This window comes from Passer domesticus, chromosome 19 (genome assembly GCF_036417665.1).
Source record: "Passer domesticus isolate bPasDom1 chromosome 19, bPasDom1.hap1, whole genome shotgun sequence".
NCBI lineage: Eukaryota > Metazoa > Chordata > Aves > Passeriformes > Passeridae > Passer > Passer domesticus.
In genome coordinates, this window is record NC_087492.1 from 3,317,661 (window position 1) to 3,337,718 (window position 20,058).

The 20,058-nt window shown below is 38.0% G+C and overlaps 3 protein-coding genes across 8 annotated transcripts in view; 2 read left to right on the plus strand and 1 right to left on the minus strand.

Annotated features, from left to right (window-relative positions):
* The window catches only part of LHFPL7 (LHFPL tetraspan subfamily member 7), a 57,017-nt gene extending 52,346 nt beyond the window's left edge, over positions 1 to 4,671 (plus strand). Inside the window, exon 3 of the mRNA XM_064394292.1 lies at positions 2,739 to 4,671. Within this exon, the coding sequence (XP_064250362.1) occupies positions 2,739 to 2,965 (227 nt within the window). The 3' untranslated portion in view covers positions 2,966 to 4,671. The remainder of the gene's footprint in view (positions 1 to 2,738) is intronic.
* SPATA22 (spermatogenesis associated 22) overlaps positions 1 to 10,544 on the minus strand; it is a 41,438-nt gene extending 30,894 nt beyond the window's left edge. For 4 of the 6 annotated variants that reach the window (XR_010349208.1, XR_010349209.1, XR_010349210.1 and 1 more), the window contains exons 1-8: positions 10,432 to 10,544; positions 10,077 to 10,169; positions 9,543 to 9,671; positions 8,763 to 8,817; positions 8,535 to 8,630; positions 7,819 to 8,122; positions 7,375 to 7,504; positions 6,941 to 7,038 (exon numbers count right to left, since the gene is read on the minus strand). Coding sequence is in view for 3 of the 6 variants with exons in the window: in XM_064394290.1 (XP_064250360.1) it covers positions 6,941 to 7,038; positions 7,375 to 7,504; positions 7,819 to 8,122; positions 8,535 to 8,630; positions 8,763 to 8,817; positions 9,543 to 9,671; positions 10,077 to 10,119 (855 nt within the window). In the remaining 3 variants the exon portion in view is untranslated. Of the gene's footprint in view, positions 1 to 4,291; positions 6,693 to 6,940; positions 7,039 to 7,374; positions 7,505 to 7,818; positions 8,123 to 8,534; positions 8,631 to 8,762; positions 8,818 to 9,542; positions 9,672 to 10,076; positions 10,170 to 10,431 lie in introns of those variants that run through there. The other 2 variants (XM_064394288.1, XM_064394289.1) reach the window with 2 other exon arrangements.
* Positions 10,545 to 12,201: 1,657 nt separating this feature from the next.
* ASPA (aspartoacylase) lies at positions 12,202 to 19,945 on the plus strand. Its single transcript, XM_064394291.1, has 8 exons — positions 12,202 to 12,362; positions 12,572 to 12,823; positions 13,457 to 13,704; positions 15,534 to 15,729; positions 16,902 to 16,995; positions 17,415 to 17,522; positions 18,099 to 18,208; positions 18,738 to 19,945. Exons 3-8 carry the CDS (start codon positions 13,478 to 13,480, stop codon positions 18,948 to 18,950), a joined length of 948 nt encoding a protein of 315 aa, XP_064250361.1. The 5' UTR covers positions 12,202 to 12,362; positions 12,572 to 12,823; positions 13,457 to 13,477; the 3' UTR covers positions 18,951 to 19,945.
* The last annotated feature ends 113 nt before the right edge of the window (positions 19,946 to 20,058 follow it).

A 20,058-nucleotide genomic window follows, 5' to 3' on the forward strand; every position in this document is an offset into this window, starting at 1 on the left:
TTTTTTTTTCATCGAATGAGATGCTATTTTGGCTTTGAAAAGATGAACAAACTGAAATTTTAATTTTAGACCTGTTTCTTGCTTAGAGCAGTGGCTGTTTCCTGTAAAGCTGGCTCACTTTCCCAGCATTTCACAGAAGGCTTTGCACCCCGGGGCTATTTCCAGATTCCTGGTGCGGTGGAGCAGCCTGGGTTGCAGGGGGGCTGTGCTGGGCACCCCCTGTGCACCACAGGCTCCTGGGCAGCCCCTGCTCCACGTCCCAGCTGTGAACCTGCAACTGCACAGGTCCAGGGATTAATAGGGTTTAGTTAGCAGCTTAACTCTTGTAAGCAGCAGTAGGAAAAATCTCCATTTTTCGAGTTATTTCCCATGTTTCTGCCACCAGAGGAGGCGTTCTGGAATTTTCCTGGGTGTGCAAGTGGCATGTGGCTCTCAGGCTGTGCTGGCCCCTCAGCTCTTTTGGGAAAGCTCAGTGACCTTTACTGATGACAAGTATGACAGAATCATGGAATAGTTTGGGTTGGAAGTGACCTGTAGAGGTTCTCCTGGAGCAAACAGGGATGTCTTCAACGTGACAAGATTGCTCAGAGCCCTGTCCAGCCTAACCTTGGATGCTTCCAGGGATGGGGCATCCACCACCAGATGGATGGATGGATGATGAGCGTGGTAAAACAGCCTGGGCAGCCTGTGCTGGTGTTTTACCACACTCAACATGAAAGATTTCTTCCTTCTATCTACTCTGAGTCCACCCTGTTTTGATTTAAAACTATCCCTCCTTGTCCTTGTCTGGTTTAGCCTCATTTTACTGTATTTTCATTTTATATTGTTTTTAGGTGTGTCACACATGAGCAGTTAGGGAGATCTGCATAACACAACTTCTTTGTATTCAGGTTCAGCCTGGCTGGTGACTGTCAGCCCCAAAAGCAGGGACCCAGCTGCTGAAATCTCAGCTCCAGGAGCTGCCCCTGCCCTGGCACCCCCAGCAGGGGCAGCTGCAGGAGCATCAGGAATTCTGAGCCTGGCTCAGGGTGCTGCCTGTGCTGGGAAGGACTTTTGCTTTACTGGCTCTTTCACCCACCTTGTGCTTGGAAAGAGGAAAAGGCCACAGCAACCACTGCAAAATTCTTCCTGAGGTTTAAAGGAAGGAGGGTGGCTGCTGGAGCAGGTGAAACACTTGGTGTTCAGAGAGTTCCACCTCTTGGCAGGCAGCTTCTCTTTGTACCCAGATGTGAGATACCCAGAGGGAAACAGACTTTGCTGCTGCTCCACTTTCTCTGCTTTTAATTTCCATTTTCTTCACCTTACTGTTTTCTACAAGGGATTAACTCAGCAGTTCCATTTGGACTAGAAGGAAAGGTTTAATTCAAATTATTCAGGGACTTGACAGGCTGTGTCTTAAATTTTTGGACTCCATCTAGCCCTCAGCTAATTGAAATGTTTTTAAATTAAAAATATTAATGAGTGATTGCCCTTTTTTAGAGGATACTTTTAAGATTAAGTCTCTCCAATATTATAATTGGAGTAATATGCACATGCCCTACCTGAAAGGCAATCACAAACACAGAGAATTGCACACAGTGTTTGTTTTATACTCCTAATGTTTCATTAGATGTTTGCTGGTTATGAATTATCTATCAGCTCAAACATAACAGTTAATTCTGGTTGCTTCTTGAATCACTACCCTGAATCTGAACAAAACACTGTCCTAGAAAAAGGAGAAGACAAGGGACTGCTGCATGGTATCTTTTAGTACATAAAATAAAGCCTTTTAAAATAGAGATTTTTAACACAGTGGTAATTGATTAGCAGAAGGGATAGAGAAGAAAATGTGCTCTCTCAAACAAAAGGAGGGGAAACCCCTCTCACCAGCCTGGCTCGGCCCCTCTCCACTTCCAGGCTGGGCAGAATCAGGTTCCAAGAGCTGTTCCTGGGGCATTTTCATGCATCTTTATTCTACTTATGAGTTATACCTTGGGCAGTCTTGTTTTCAAAGTTGGAAAAGTGGTTCTGTTGTTGATTCAATTACCTGCATAAGCTGATATTTGAGTATGACATGGATTCCTTAAAGACTAAAATCTGTGAGGTTCTATTAAAAGCCAATGGACAATGCAGGGTTATTGCAGGAGGCAAGCCTGGCTTTCCCATGTCAGGAGACATAAAATAAATAAATAAAAAGAAGATAGATGGTTGTTTTTCATCAGTTGTTCAAATGCAGGATGTTTTAAACAATTTGAGTCGGTACTAAGGAGTCTCACATTATCAGAACCTCATCAGCAGAATCTAAAAAAATGTATTTGAACTCTTTCATTGAAAGTTTCTATTTGGCAGAACAAAGTAATTGTTTGTCTCAAGCACAAAAATACTGTTGAGAAGAAAGTGAAGCTGGTTTGGAATCTGCCAACTTAGGAATTCTTCTCCTCTGGATTCCATTATATCTGAACCACCTTACTTTTTACATGGCTACATAATTTGGATCACAGCGTTTCTGAAGTTATTTAATGGCAAGAGTTCTCATGAAAAAAATCCCAACTTGCTGCCTTGTCACACCACTGCTGTCCATAAGAGGTAATTATGAAAAGGAGAATAATCTGCCAATCACAAGGGGGTTTTATAAGCTATGCCTTTTCCCATTGATTTTAATATTATATATATTTGCCTTTCTAAAATAAGGATTAGTTTTTTCCTAAGGAATTAATGCTTGATAATAACTGGTGTGATTTTTTTTTCCTCCTCTCTAGTGTTCATAATGGCTTCTGGGCTTTTGGTTTACCCTTTTGGTTTCAACTCTGCTACTGTGAAGAGATTCTGTGAGAACTCAGACATCTACTATGCAGGAGACTGCCAGATTGGATGGGGGTACATGCTGGCAATTGTTGGGGTCATGTTGTCTGTCTTTTTACCATTCTTTGCAAAATATGCACCAAAAGAGCACATATCTCCAACTCCAATACCTACTATTTTATAGTATTTTATTACTAAGAACAGAACATTCCTGTCTACACTAATGGGCAGAAATTATTGAAGCACTTCCAGCTGGCTGTGTTGCTAAAGAGAGGAGAGGAGATGGGGAAGAGAAGGTCAGATTGACAAAGACCAAAAGTGCATTGAAAGTCTTCCGTAAGCACGAGCAGCGAACGCTCTGGAATTGAAATGGGATTAATCAGCAGCCTTTACACTGCTCTAAACAGATCATGGCATACTGCCTTAGACAAAAAATAATCAGTTTATCCTCAAAACATCTGTCTACCTCCCAGTTTCTTTTGTGTCTCAAAATTGTGAGTCTTAAAAGCTTCAATTCACTTTTGATATATTGTGAAATGTCAGAACTTTTATGAACCCACTAACTTTAAAATTAATAATGATATTTTGTTACAATTATTTTGATTAGTGAAAAAGCACCTACTAGTAGCCACAGCCTAAAATTAAAATTGATAGGTAAAAAACTGTATACAAGAAAAGTTTCTTTTTAATCTGTATATATTAACAGCACCTGCATATTTTAAGTTCTGGGCACAGTTTTTACTTCTGCTCTAATTGCCAAGATATAGAGACATCTTCATGAACTCTCGGGTAAAATTGAAATTTCTTTTCTTCTGAGAGGTCCAACTACTTCCAAAGGCTTAATGATGATCTAATACTTTAACAACAGGAAAAAAAAATCCTAAGAATTAAAAATAATTCAGTATTTTTAAAATTATAATTCTAAGTGGACTTTAACAAAATGTTTTGAACTATGACAGCTATAGTTTTTAGGTTTTGTTGTTTAAGGCTGAAAAGAAAAAAATCTCTGTTTACAAAAATGTCTGTGCCCAATGGCCCTTATCTGTAGTGATAATACAAGCCAGAATGAAATAATTCCAGTATTTCCACTGCAATTCAGAGTCCAGATTGTAAAACAAAAAAGTGAAGTGAAATGCTATTGAACATGACCAGCAAAAATCTGATGCTGTGTCAGAAGTACAAATGGCCATATTTCATCAGTCTGTAGGGAAATTTTGTGAGGTCTGATTTCCACAATAGCACTGAATTCATTATTATCAAGCTTTGAAATAAGTGCACTTGATTGCCTTAAGCAAAAGAAACATTGGGTTCTAATCTCACACCACTGTTGTGTTTTTTCATTTAAAACTAAATTTTAATTCTAATTCTATTCTCATCTTTTATTTTCTATTATTTATTAAAAAGAAAAATCACATAGATTATATTTAATTCAGAGCTGTTCTTCTTAGTTTTGTATTTTGGCACAAACCAGGTGATCAAATTTATTATTCTTCACTTAGCTGAGTCCAACTGATTCCTGAATTTTTATTTTTTTAATAGAAGGTGTACATGAAGGGACAGACAGAGACATGTTGAGGATGTATAAGAAAATGCAAACAGAACAATCACTGTGTTATTTTAATATACATCAAAGACTTCTGCAGTCTTGTTTACATTCCTCACCCTTCTAAACTTCAATGGAACATTGCATTGTTTTCCAAAATAATTGTCCTGTTGTTACATTTCCACGCACTCTGAAAGCAATTTCTGCACATAGACTTAGCAAGTTCTTCGGAAATGCAGATTCCAATGCAGAATTAAGTACACTGAGAAAGAGAGCATGAGTGCTTTGCACTTTTAAATCTGAGAAATTAAATCTTCCAAACATTTAACAAAACAGGCTGAAGGAATGCCCTAAAGTAAGAAGAATAAATTTCAGTCACTTCTGTATATTAATGTGCTTTTCAGTGATGTCTTACACTTTTTTTTAATGAATGGCTGAGATTGATAATTTTCATGTAAGAGTCAGAAAAGTGAGGAATAACAAACAACATGCAAAAAGAAAATCACCACAAAGTAGAGAGACAGAGATGCAGGCTTTTCTTTCCTAACCAACCTGTGCCTTTACACTAGAACCATTATACAAGACAGGATCAATATGGTCAAGAAAAAAATCACCCAACAACTGAAAAATGTTGAGTAGTGTGTATAAACTGTATTGAGTAGGGTTTTTTATGTTTTGTGTAATGTTTACGACTGTTCACTTAATGTTTCACTAGAAAAAGTGATTTGTTAGTGTCAAATAGAAACTTCTTTTGCAAAGATCTAAACACTTCCTGAAAAGAAAAATGAATTTAGATTTTTATTAACAGCCATAACGTACCTAGTAGACAAAGGACCTATTCCTGTCATTACTTATTAACACAAGTTTCACATGTGCAAAACTGGAAGCATCAATCACTTAACTGGAAGCAGTTTTAAATTACTGTTACAGCAGAGTCTCACAATTCACAACACTGCTGTACCAAATCCTTTACTTCTTAAAGCTCAACTTCTCTTGTGCAAATCATCAACCTCTGCATCCTGCAAAATTCTGCACCTTTTATGAGTCAAGCTAATGCTTCCATTAGGAGCTTCCTTTAACATTTTATAACATTTTTATAATATTTAAATAAATCAAACACGTGTACATGACCTCTGCAACTGGATTGGCAAAACCCTCCTTGAAGCATCCGTGCTGTGAGCCCACCTCACACTGCAGTGTGGTGACAATTCCAGTGATCCTGCAGTAGTTGGTAAAGCACATCCCTCAGATCTCCCCTGTTGCTGACAATGCCTGTGCTCACACTGACAGATCACTTTTTAAAATAAAGACTGTCTGCGCGTTAAACTGTGTAAAAGCGTTTTCCTGTTACAATTTGCTGGACCAGGTTCAAGTTTTATTCTAAATATATAATTTTTTAAGTGTAACTAAAAGCTGTATTTTCCATTAATGTGTTTCTGCGTTGACTAGCTGGCTCCTTTTTAGAATATTAACTGTTTTCTGTATTTGACTTGTTGGATACAATATTTCAATTATTTTAAATGTGAAATTTCCAATTGCCAACACTGTATAATAAAATAATAAAAAAATCCCCATACTGTTTGCTATTTTCTTGACAACTCTTTTGTTTCGCAATTCCCAAGAGATCTGCTACAAAGCTTCTGAAGTAGGGGAAAAGGAAATAGGAACAGTAGGAATAACCTATGAAAGGTAATGTTTGAAGGAAAAGGCACATAAACATGTCCATGGTCCATCTGTCATGAAAGACATTTCTGTGGCAAAGGCAAGGAAGTTCTGTGTTCAAATAATTCTTTCTTTTCTACTTCCTCTGTGTCCTTGGGAATCTTCCTACAGCCTCAGGGTCTGTTGTTATTTTATACAGGTATTATACTGACTATTTATTTTTTAAAAAACAAACCATTAATCAGGTAACACTTAAATGGGAACCCAATGAACACCACACAGCATTTGTTGGATAACACAGCACAGTGATATTTTCAAATGTCTAACCAGATTTTCACTGGTAGTTTGGGTAAATGTTGTAGCATGTGCAGCCTTGATGGGTAACAATTAGTTAAAACTGGGGTTTGGACAACCATTTTGACTTTTACATTTCATTCATAGTTTTTACATATGCTGTCATCTCAGCATCTGCAATTTTAACAAAGTCTTGGAAAGTGTTCTGTTCTTGAGCAGTTGCTGGTCTTACAGAGACGCACTTGAAAATGTTCTTTTTTGCATCATAGGTTCCCATGCACCTGTGCACTCGACCTCTAATGAGTCGTGGAAGCTCACGGTCCTTCATCAAAGCATAATAAACACATGAAACAATTACATCAGCTCACATGAAAGCTTCCCACATGGCTGGTTTCTGAGGGCTACCAGAAACCTAAACAGAAGACCTTTACATCAGCTTTGTTCCTGTTACCAGATACTTAAAAGCTAAACTCAAAGTCTCACCTGTTTTTCTCAAACAGAAGAGGATGCTTAAGTAGTGACTATTGCTCTAAATTGGGAACAATATGGTAAAAGCTTTCAGCCTGCTTTTTACACTGTAAATTTATGTTTTCTTTTTGCATTCATAAAAAGGATCGGAGCTAGTGGTGACTGTGTTATGTGTGGACACAGAATACTCACAATTTCATAAAACACACAAGGCAGGGTCTCCTTTCCATCTCTCAGAAGAAAGTTCTTTGCCCCATATGCTCCAGGTGTGACTGCAGAATCCAGTGTGCCTGTCCCGTTAAGCAAAAATTAATCACTCCAAGATTAATTGTATTAAAAATATTGTAAAACTGTATCACTCTACAGAAGATTCCTACTAAACAGGAAATAAACACGTTCTAAAAACAAGGAAAGGAAAGAAACAGGACAGAAAAACTTGATGTTGGAGGATGACTGAAGTGTTAATTTTGTACCTGGTTCAGTCACCTTTGATAGCTGAATGGAAGGGAAATTAGATGGTGTTCATGGCAGTATTTTGTGGATTTAAGTATTTTAGCCATTGAAAAATTCTCACTCGTTGTTGAGCATTATTATCAGATTATATTATTACAATCTATGATGCTTACCTAAAACTTCAAATAACAGTGCAGTTTTATAGGAATATTGGCTCCAGTGCCTCACACTCTGAATGACTGCAGACAGGATTCGCAAAGAATTCTTTTTTATTTTAGTTTTCACTTGAGATGATGAAATTTCCTTTCAGATGAAGACAAAAGCTTAAGTTAGACATACACACTTGCTATTTCAAAGGGCACACAGGCATTTATTTATTATGTTAAATAGGCAACAATTACATTAAAATTAGAGCATTTGTTCAGAATATACAAACAACTCCCTGCCACTTTACTGAGGATTTTAGATTATTACAGTATGAAAATCTCAATTCGAAATTTCCAGAATCTCCAGGTTTTACTAAGGGCTGATGAAAACCTCATCATTTTCCACCAGTTTTCTTTCTTTATTGCTTTCTTCATTGTGTCTTTCCTACTAACCCTGCCCATAAGTTTTACCTGACTTTTATCTTCTGGGACACAACCAAATTGGTTTTCATTCATTTTATTTTGCTGATTATTGTAGTTAAATTTATATGCTGGATTACGATCCTGCAGACTTTTTGCCACAGTGTTGGGTTTCACTGGCCACTGTCCTTTGGATGTGTCTGTTTTGATGAGCTGGGATGGGTTACGACTGTCAGGGTGTTTTTGCTGCTGGACAGTTTTCAAACTGCTTGAAAAGTTCTCAAACTTCTGAGAAGTTCCATTATCAGATCTTGGATTTGCTGTTTTATTTAGAGGAGTATATTCATTTCTGTTCCTGCAATACAACAGTTCAGTGTCACAGTACCTCTTCTGAATACTGAGCTATGTGATTAAAGTATATAAAAGCAATCCATAAATTGTTGTTTTAGCTTTAAATATTTCCAAACTCACTTGAGTTTATACCAAATTTATTAATATACAGGGCAGTGATTACACCTGTGCATAAATCCACCTGATTTCAACAGGCCTTAAAACCCTGCTCAGTTATTGTCCTGCCCTGTGTAACGGATCTTTCCTGACCCAAAATTCACATATTTTCATAAGTCTAAAATAAAATAAACAAGGTTTCCTCTGAGAGTAAGATTAAAAGGGTTTCTTTGACTGCTACAGGCATATGGGAAAATGTGAGATGCATTTTCACATAAGAACAAAAAGGAAGGGTAAGAGACATTAAAGGCTTCACCAACCTGCAGGCAGACACGTTTTTTCCAGCATTTGCTAAATTAAACTTTGATGCATTTGGTGGTTTCATAAGGGAAGGAGCCATCGGATGTTCTGCTTGGCTTTCAAAGACAAGTTTAAAGTATCAGTGACACAGCAGCAGCTTTATTGTAAGACACACATGGATTGTTCATTAAACAATTAACATCCAAATAAAAATCAAAAAAGCAACAAATAACTTGCTTTTTACATACCCACTGTTTGCTGCTTTCTGCAGTTCATCCACTTCTGAGTTTGCAGTTCCCCAGCCTAATTTTCAAAAGACAAAGGATTGCATATTGATAAAAATGGAAAAGACTGAAAGGTAGTAAGTCTTTGTAGGCCTCCAATTCTGCTTAATGTCCCACAAACAGGCTCACATGGGAAGGAGGAAGAAAAAAGAAATAAGGGGAATGTGATCCTTTGATATTTGTAGTTATAAGACAACCTCTAACAAGTAGGTTGCTTCTCTAGACAATAGTTCAGTGACAAACATTAGACTTATTAGCAACAGAGACTTTACTGTAAGAAAACTTTTAAACTTTATTACAAGTAAAACATAATGAAAGCACTAAAAGCAGAATTCTGCACCGTTCTTTCCAAGCCCCATTTGCAGAACAGAAGTTCCTTTCTGAACTACAAGAAAGACATCTTACAAATGTTTCTTCTTGTAACACAGGACTTGAATGTTGATTGAAATCAACTGAAAACAAAAGGTCAGTTTCAAGACACTCTATTTAAATGCCAGCGCTACTTCATTCTCCGTGACACAAAGAGTCAAACTCCCTCAAGCAAGAAGTATAAAAAGCTCAATTGTACAGAGGAGAAAGAAATTTCCTGGAGGACAATTTTTACATAATGAACTTTTCAGAAATAGATATAAAGGAAGCATATAGTTCTTGATAAAGACAATGTCTGATTTCACAGAATACAATCAGTAAATTAAGATTCATTTGGGCTTAGAGGCACCAAAAAAAAAAAAAAGTCTTATTTACCGAATGATGAGGGAGAGAAGTCATAACTACGAGTCCCAGAACCAGTATCTGGTTCATTTTTAAGTGGATTTGAAGTCAGGGGCTGTCTAGTTCTTTTTTTCTGATTGAACAGTGGTACAGGCAGACAACCTAAAATTAAAATTTAAGCAATGGTATATTAATAGCAAAAGAATACACAACCCACACTTAAAACAAGTACATAAAATTACTTAATTATTTTACATTACACATAGGAATTGCATTTCATAACCACATAAAAGGCCATTCCCTCACAGAATTTATGTTCTCAGCCCTCTGTCCTGCACATAATCGCATTAATGAAACCTTTCCCTCAGTGACCAGTTCCCTGAATCCATCTAAAATCTCACCCTGTGCTGCCATAAACAGGCAACCCATGCAAGTCACCTCAGGAAATGTGGATTTAGGGCTAAATACTGAATATCCTGTATGAATATGACATATATAAATATATTTTATGTCTCTATAAAAGCATAATGAGGTGTGAACAGCAGGGCATATAAGAAGGGCTGGTACCTGCTGTGCTGCGAGCCGAGGTGTCAGCTAAACTCCTTTTCATTTCTTTGCTGAATCTTAACAGGCAGCAATGTATTGATTTCTCCAAATTTGCTGTATGGAAGTCAGATAAACAAAGCAAACTAATTAATGCTGCAAACACATACAAATTTCACATGATTTTATGGCAGTTTCTCTTAACACTGCAGCTCAAATAACTGGCATAATTTCGAACAAAATCCTAAAACACAGAAGCAGCTGCACTGAACTTAGAAGATCCACAGGTGCACGCCTAAGATGCAACTGCTCTTTGCAGATTCCAGGCCCTGAGGGAGTGAGGCTGGGGGTCAGGGCCATGTTGAGAGTCAGCACTTACCGGGCTGAGGGACAGACCTGAGGGATGGGGCTGAGGGTCAGCCCTGAGGGTCAGCGCTGAGGGACGGGGCTGAGGATCAGCCCTGAGGGACGGGGCTGAGGGTCAGCCCTGAGGGACGGGACTGAGGGTCAGCCCTGAGGGACAGGGTTGAGGGTCAGTGCTGAGGGTCAGCCCTGAGGGACAGGGTTGAGGGTCAGTGCTGAGGGTCAGCGCTGAGGGACGGGGCTGAGGGTCAGTTCTGAAGGTCAGCACTAAGGGTCAGCCCTGACAGACAGGGCTGAGGGTCAGTGCTGAGTGTCAGCACTGAAGGTTCAGCCCTGAGGGTTCAGCCCAGAGGGACAAGGCTGAGGGTCAGTTCTGAAGATCAGTGCTAAGGGTCAGCCCTGACGGACAGGGCTGAGGGTCCACCCTGAGGGACAGGGCTGAGGGTCAGCGCTGAGGGGTCAGCCCTGAGGATCAGCCCTGAGGGACGAGGCTGAGGGTCAGTTCTGAAGGTCAGCGCTAAGGGCCAGATCTGACGGACAGGGCTGAGGGTCAGCCCTGAGGGACGGGGCTGAGTGTCACCACTGAGGATCAGCCCTGAGGGACGGGGCTGAGGGTCACCACTGAGGATCAGCCCTGAGGGACGGGGCTGAGGGTCATCCCTCAGGTGAAGCCCTCAGGCGAAGCCCGCCAAAAATAACGGGCACCCGTCCGCGCGCTCGCGCCTCAGCCGGTGCGAAAATGGCGGGAAGGTGAAGACCCGTTCCCGGCCGCTGAGGGCACGGCGGGAGCAGCCGCGCCCGGCTGGGGACACAGGAACACTTTAATCACCCCCTCCGTGAGATTTCGTTAATTACTCCGCCCCCGAGGAACCGGTGTAGTGTCATCCTCAGAAAGCAGGGCAGGAGCTGCGTCTGCAGAAGTGTGTGGATGCAAATCCGGTATAAATAAAACTAAAAGCATTCTTCACCCTGTTTGTCTCTTCAGCTTTTACACATGGTTGGATCCTGTCTAAAATCTGAGTGCTTGGCACAACTAGATCTTGTCCTGTGTTAGTAAACCTTTCCTTCAGAAGCACTCCCAAAGATCTGTATGTAGCACATCAAACCAATTCAGATTCTTACTAAACTAAATATCCCACATCCTTTTTCAGAGTGTGAGTGTTGGCAAAGTACAGGAGTAAGGGATGCTTCCCAGTGTTTAACCCTGAGGAGTGAAAACTTTCCATGTGAATTTCCATTCATTCCAGGCAGGTCCTGGAACACCAAGAGTTAAAGGGTTTGGATGGGAACTACTCTAAGGGGATAAAAGAAACTTCCATGGGTTTAGTTCCTAAACTCATGTTTGGAAATTCACTGTCTCTGTCCTGAAAACACTCTTAAGAGACAAACTTCTTGCATGTTAATTAAGTGCACAGACATCTCTGTGTTTCATTCAGCGCTTTGGAAGGAATTACAACCATTACAGTGCCAGCAGGAATAAAAGATAAACTAAATGTTCCAGCCCTGCACGTTTGCATTTTGCTGTTTACTCTCCAAACTGCTGCTGTGTTTAAATTCAACAAACCCAGATTCAGAGTGTGAGTTGTGTTTTTGGGTGTTGTGTCACTCCCCATTCTGGCACCACCACTGAAGAGAGACAGGGGTCAAAGGACAGTACAGACTGTCCAGTGCTGTAAAATGCACCTTTACTGCTTTGTTTAATAAATTACTCATTCTGATTTAATATCTGACAGCTCCTAAGTGCAGAGTAATACAGTTGAGTATTTAAGCAAACAATCTCTCTGTATTAACTCACTGTAAGCTACAGCAAAATCTGAATGCGTGAACCGAAACAAAGAGGGCAACTTCTGTAGAAATTATATTCCTGGCACAACTATCCTAGATAAATCCTGTGCTCAGCTTTTCCTAGACCTACAGTCTGTCAGCCTGGGATATAAAACCTTTCAGGCACTGGCCAAATATTCTCTCAGTCACTGGAGTATAATCTTAATAAAAAAAGAATTGTTCAATAAACATTCTTTATTCTCTTGCAATCTAATATTTGTTATGTTTATAACATGAGTCATATACCAATTGCAAATACTTCTGTCGTTTACAGCAATAAAGCTTATTTTTCTGTTAATAAGTCCTTTTATTCTAAATGTTTTGATTCTCAGGATGGAAGTTACAGCTGCTCTTTGGCTTGAGCTTCAGACGCCTTTCTGAATGCTTTTGGAAATGGAAGAGAAGTTGCTGACTAAAGTTTTTTGGGGAGAGAACAGAACTATTGTCCCATCGTGGTCTAGATCTGTTTCCTTTTTAATAAAAGACTGGAAAAGTTAGAGGGTTGTCCCTGGCAAAGTTGTTTCAATGTGTTAGAGGTCTGTGTTAGCAGATCCCAAGATAGAACTGGAGCCAGAACTCTCTGGGTAAGTCAGTCGTGGATAAATTGCACTGTAATTTCAGCTTGTGTTCCTTCTAATCACTGTTCGTAGGATTTCTAAAACAAAAAAGGTCAGACAAGCCACAACGCGCTTTGAGGAACTTAGCCGTTCTTTGGCTTTTTTTAGATGAAAATACTTGATGTTTCAGCATTGTGTGCTGGACTAGAGCCAAGATACAGTTCTTATTTTGCTGATTTTGCTCACTTTAAGTAATTCTGCCCTTATATAATATAATACTTCTGTAACGTCAAACATACATGAGACTACCTGTTACACCTATTTACAGTGCAAAAATGCCTTGATATTTAAGTGTAAAACCAGTGTTTTCCACTGTTCATTAGCATAGGATTTCCCTATGGATCATACATTATAAATACTGCCCAGAGTTAACTTTTGGACTGTGGAACAGTGCCATTAACAGCCTCGGAGATGTTACTAAATACAGAAACTGAAGGGGAGGCTCCTTGGGGAGGGAGGTTGGAAAATCCCGCCTCAAAACTGAGTTGAGAACTGTTGGGAGAAATCCACTCACTTTCTTTTTGCGTCTGACCTAACCAGAAGAAAGGAAAGACTCTCCTACTGGAAAGAATTTATTATTATTTTTTTTTCCCCTCTCAGAGAGAAAAGTTTTCCTCGAGCATGAGTTCCCCGTGTGCTCGGGTGAGACGGGTCGGGCTCTTCGGGGGCACTCACGGCAATGAATTATCGGGGGTGCTCCTGGTCAGGCACTGGCAGCAGGATGGAGCCGAGATCCAGAGGGCAGGAGTGCAGGTGAAACCATTCCTCACCAACCCCAGGGCTGTGGAGAGGTGCACCAGGTACATTGACTGTGATCTCAACCGGGTTTTTGACCCCGAGAGCCTTGGGTAAGAGCAGTTGTGTTTTCTGTTGTTCTGCTTTTCTGGGTTTTAAAATTCTTTCCGGATTAAAATGTTGAGCACAAGTTCCCCTACTACTTTAACAGTGCAGTCACATAACTGAAATTACTGACCTTTAACCCAAAAAAAGAACAAATTGCATGTGTTAACAGACTCACTTCTATTGCTGGTAGAATCAGTCTCAAACCAACACATTGTCTTAAACATAATTTTAAATCAGCATTAGATGAGCTGCATTTGTGTGGAGTACCACTGTTCTTAGTCAGAGTCATCATTTCTCATGTCTTGTGCAATTCAGTTTGGGAGCTCTTCTGAATACAATTAGATTTCCAAGAAATAGATAAAAGCAATTAAACACGGACATCTGAGTATCTGAAAGAATGGCACAGAAATCAGGGAAGTGTGTTTCATTCCAGTTATGTACAGTAAAAGGTGAAAACTTGAAATTAAAAAAACTTGAAGCTAGAAATAATCTATTCTAAGGCAAAAGCATAGCCAAAAAACTGAATAATTTAACTGACCCTTTATTTTAAAAGAAATACTGTCTATAATTACTGTAAAATAGTAACTGATTTCACATTTTTAATAGGATTTGATGTTTTTGTACTTTTGAGACATCTATTCCAGAGGTGTACTTTGCTATATAAACATTCTTAGCATAGTTTCTAACCAGGTAATTCTGTTTCAGAAAAGTTTTAATGGCACAGGTGAATATCACAGAAAGGGATATACTTACTGTATATATTTACAGGCAGTTATTCTTACCCTACACATCTTCCCATCTGGCTTTTCATCTTAGAATTTTGTTGTTAATTATTACATGTAAGATGTGCAGATGTTAACACATAAGTATTGAGGCCATTCTTATAGTTGTTTACTTTGGAAAAACATACTAAAAAAAAAAAAAAGGTGGCTCTGTTTGGTTTCAGCTGCTTTGAACACAGAACACTTGAAAAAACACCAGATTAAGCCACCTGCAGGTTTCCTGCATATTTAGCTACTATTTCTCAGTAAATACTATGAAGTTGCCTGGTTCTATTTCAGCACTAGTGAGTGTTTGAAGTACCTGCCCCTGGTCCCTTAAGTGTAGAACCTTCAAAATCATTAATTATTTTACAAAATAAGAAAAAGTAGAGTCAAATCTTGTAATTACTGAAATCAGTGGTGTAAATCTCATTGGCTTAAATAAAAAGTATTAACAATTTTATTTGAAGAAATGTTGATTTCAAAGGCAGAGCTAAAGAACAGAAAGGTGGATGATACACACATGATACACAGAGTCTCCTCAAATTACAAATATTAAAACTTTGGAGGAACAGATTTGAGGAGCAATATCTTCACTGAGCTTTAAGGATCCCAAAGGAATAGACTGTATGAGAAGAGAAGAAATAAAACAAGTTAGAAAAGCCTTGAGGGTGATGTCCAAGGCAAAACATCATGGACTGATGTCTGAATATGGTCTCCAGCAGGAGGGGGATCCACTCTTGGAAGTGCTCTATGTTTTTGCTAAATTTTTAGTTAGTTTTATTATGCATAGGGGGAAATTTCTGGATGTAAGGAGAAATAGTTTCCAGCCAAAATTTGATTAAATAATTCTAATACCCTTCTGCACAAGGCACAGAATAATAAAACAATTACTGTAAAATCATACTTGATTTCTTCAACAAATTCAGCCAATTTTAAGTTTGGTAATTAAACAGGTGATTTCAACTCCAGACAATTTTGGATTTAAAGTGAAAGGAAAAGGCTAATACATGTTTTGTTGACTGTAAAGCCATGGAATGAGCTCACTAATTTCTTTGTGCTGATATTAACAGCAGGCCAGTGGTGGAAGATATTCCATATGAAGTGAGGAGGGCTCAGGAAATCAATGATATATTTGGTCCCAAAGGTAGTGATGATGCCTATGACCTTATTTTTGACCTTCACAACACCACTTCTAACATGGGTGGTACCATTATTCTTGAAAACTCCAGGGATGACTTTACAATTCAAATGGTTCATTATATCAAGGTAAAACTAATTTAAATGAACTATTAAAATACATTATTAGTTGTAATGTTGTATTACTATATATTATCTTGTAGTCTCTTTATATATACTATTTTTTCTTCTGCAAAACTGTTTAAAATATTTCATTACTTATAGGATGAATTTTTTTTAATCAGAGACAACTATTAATTTGATTATAATATCAGGTAATTCAGATTTAAACTCATCATATCTTCATGTATTAAAATGAGCATTATTAAGACTGATGGGCAAAGAGGAATACTTAGAATAACATCTATGAAAATTAATGCAGTTTAATCTGCTTTCACACTGGTCTGTCAGGAACTTGTATACATTTGGGTTACACATGCTAAATAGTTAAACATTAATTTCATTAAATAAAGAGATGTAACACATAATGGAAGTAGGTACTGACAATGTTCCCTCATCAGTGATGTGTCTTTAGAAGCTGTTTGATGTTTCTGTTCCTGAAGCTGATAAGTTTTGGTAGAGTGAGGTTTGCAGAAGTGCTGCTTCATGCACAATTTCCTTGAATTCTGGCCTGGACAGTGACTGATGGAATCCAGGTTGGGCCAATGGTGTGGAATTTTAATTTTGTTTTTTCCCTGAGAAACAAGGTCTTTTCAGACATTTTTTTCTTATTATATGTATTATTTTTAAATGCTTATAAAAATATATGAAGATGTAAAAAGATTTTTACAAAGATTATATGAAGGGTAATGGTGGACAGTCATCAAGAAAGAAGCCTCAAGTAGCAAAAATGCCAATAAAGAACATTAAAAAGAGGCTTAATTCACAATCTGTGTCCCCATAAGAGAACTGGAGTCTAACCCCAAATAAAATAGTTGAAATCTGGTATTTCAGTATTTATGGTATTTCAGTTCTCCCTTTTGGAACCATGCAGAGGAGATTTTTAATCTCTGCTGGCAGTGCAGGACTAGAGCTGTGCTCAGGTCAGGTTCAGCAGAGCTGCCTGGCATCACTTAATGGGACAGGCACCAACAAACACAGCTTTGTGCGTTTTCTAAAGATGTCCTACTTCCTCGAGGGCCCTGAAATAAAGGCAACATATTGAAGACATTGTGTAAATCACTTCTGCATCAGTAATCTTTTGTGGCACAACATTTGAAGCCGTTTTGCATGACAAAGGCGTTTTTAAACCATCTCCACAGAACGCTTTGGCTCCAGAACCTTGTCCTGCTCTGCTGATTGAACACCCCAGCCTGAAATATGCAACAACTCGCTCCGTGGCAAAACATCCTGTTGGTAAATATCAAACCTAAAGGCTCTTTCAACCCAGCAGCAAAGATGTGGAAATGTGGCTGTTTTCAGGTGTGTTCCCTGCCTCATGCAGTGCTCTGAGCACCAGGAGCTGCTTGTTTGACAATATTTACCAAAATGAATGGCTGTGATTATCCATTCTTCTGAAGGGCTCTGATTTACACAATCATTACATAACACAGAAAGCCTTAAACTCAGTTAACCCACTTTTTGAGGAAAATATTTACAATATATGACAAGGACTTGCTTGCCTTAAAAACCCACATAATTCTGTGCCTTACAACCCTTCTTAAACATTAAATACTGGCCCATCAGACATTTCTTTTTGCTCTGCATGTGCTGTGTGATGGTGACATTAAGTGACACATTAAGTGACATTAATGATCTCCCTCCTCTCCAAACAGGTGTCGAGGTGGGGCCCCAGCCACAAGGTGTTGCTAGAGCTGATGTTTTGGACAAAATGAGGAAGATTGTCAAACACGGCCTTGATTTTGTGCAACTTTTTAATGAAGGTAATGAGAGGTTACAGCATCCTGTGTCATGTCAGTGGACTGTTTAAGGAGAATATTTTAAAAATATGGTTGGGCTATGACACTTTACAGTTAAACAGATTAAAGATAGGGGGAGAATTAAAAAATTAAAGTCAGACCTGTGCTCTACCAAAAATACACTCTGACGAAATAAGTATTTTAAATTATTTCAGAGTATATTTTGTCACTGGGTTGGGATTTTTTTGAAATAGAAAGAAAATAATACAGTTATGCATGTCAGAATTTCTATTATTGTGCTGGAATAGTAAAGATTAAATACCACTGATATCACTCTGTGCTGTGCCACACTAGTAAACAGACCTTTCATTGATTTCCCCAACTACAAAATAGGTCTTTTTATGTGAAAAGTAACATTTCAATAACAAATTTAGACTTGAACTTCATATGCCCCAATACATGACTGGGCAATCTTTCTACAACTTGGCTTTGAGGGGACAATCTGATGATTTGAGTCATTCTGCAGAGAATAAATAATGCAATGTTCTTTTTAACAGGCAGTTTTTCATCTTGACATTAAATTACATTTATTCTTTCTAGGCAAGGAATTTCCACCATGCACAATCGAGGTTTTTAAAATAATGGAGAAAGTAGATTATCCCAGGAATAAGAATGGTGAAATTATTGCAATAATTCATCCTAAACTACAGGTAAATTCTGGAATAGTTTCCTTTTGTGACATTTTCTACTTATTCCTGTGTTGCTTCTGCTATATTGTTGTATATTTTAGTAATAAATATTTAAAATGCCAATATTGCCAAAGGGTTTTATTGAATACTTTAGACCTCCCCTAGGGTTAACTTCTCTCACTAAGGTCATACATTCATTATTTCAGGAACTGTCTTGGGAATCACTGAATCTGAAATCACTACAAAGAAAAAGCCAATAGGATAGCTTATATTTTAAAATATAAACCTAATTTTTAATTTTAAAATGAGTGTCTGTTTTCAATTTTCAATCAATTGTGAGCATCTGCAGTTTCCTTCTAGTTCACCTGACCAGTGAATTCTGAAAATGAGGGCCAGACACAAAAAATTATTTATTAAGATTAAACAGAATTATTTTAAAAGCTTTTGCCATAAACTGCAGAAATTTGCATAATTAGCATTAACTCAAGGATCACATAAAATATACAAAAACCTGAAAGTGGATATATTCTATTTATTTTCTTTCCCTAAGGATCAAGACTGGCAGCCACTGAAGAATGGTGATCCTCAGTTTTTGACTCTTGATGGAGAAGTAATTCCATATCAGGGGAACTGCACAGTCTATCCAACATTCATTAATGAAGCTGCATATTATGAAAAGAAGCAAGCTTTTGTAAAAACAGAGAAAATCAAACTCACTGCAAAACACCTCAGGTTGTCAGTCTCAGAGCAGAGCACTTCTTAAGAGCTTTTTTTCTTATAAAAAATGGGTTTCCTTGTGAAGTCCAGGGTCATTCAGTAGTAACTTGTGGGATACATAAATGCAGAATCTAATTTTAAATTGTAATTTAATTAACCTTGCTGAGCACTTTGAAATCTGTTGTCATAATGCTGATTATGAGTCTGTTTGTTGTTCTAATGGACTCCTATAGATGCAAAGAATTTATAAATATTTTTGTGAAGTTTTTATGAAGAAGCTCATCCACAGTACCACATTATATACAAAATTTACAGCTTTTCTACTTCATAACCCCAAACCTTAATAACCAACACTTTTTACAATGGGTTAATCCTTTAAATTAATTTCTCAGGTAAACACAAAATGTGAGACAAAGGAGAAGCTGGGCAGAGAGAAACAGGGGGAGGGTGTGTGTAATAAATGATATTATCTGCATATGCAACTGATCCCCACTGTGCTGAAGTGGAAGCCTTGGGGTTTATTTTGTTTTTATACTCACAAACATAAAAACAAGCTAAAAAAGGATTTCAGAGAAATATACTCTAAAAAGCTTTATATTTCATTTTAGTGTATTTCACAATTAATTCAAGCTGCTCCTGATTTAAGACAAGATTTAGGCAGTTGTTCTGGTTTTGATGAAGAACAATGCACAAACCACACCTGAGTATTCCAGAATGGAAATTAAGAAGAATTCCATATGGGGAGACTTGTTCTGTATCTGCAGAGACAAAGCCTGTCATAACATCTTAAAAAGATTTTAAAATGGGGGTTTAATTAATTTTCTAATGTTGTTTTTTACATATTTGACAAGTAGGTGATAAACACGAAGAATTTTGCATAAGGACACATTACTTATTTACTGAAAGATTAATTATCCAGATAACTCCTATATTCTACCTTTGAAAAGTGATGTCACCCTCATTTACTACTAAATTTAAAGTATTTTTCCCTTGCCTTTGTGTAACTCCTGTGGCAATAAAATAAAAAAACAAAGTACAATATTGATTGGATGACAAGTTTTATTTCCTTAATTTAAATAAGCATGGTATAAAAAGCACAGAATGACCTGCTCCAGTCATTTTCCAGAGTGTCCTGGAGCCAGCACATGGCTGGC

Bases quoted from the DNA above. Each gene is read 5' to 3' on its own strand.
- ASPA (XM_064394291.1), top strand. From the start codon at position 13,478: ATGAGTTCCCCGTGTGCTCGGGTGAGACGGGTCGGGCTCTTCGGGGGC. The intron at 16,996-17,414 runs GTAAATATCAAA...CTCTCCAAACAG, and splicing joins CGTGGCAAAACATCCTGTTG to GTGTCGAGGTGGGGCCCCAG. The intron at 17,523-18,098 runs GTAATGAGAGGT...TATTCTTTCTAG, and splicing joins TGTGCAACTTTTTAATGAAG to GCAAGGAATTTCCACCATGC.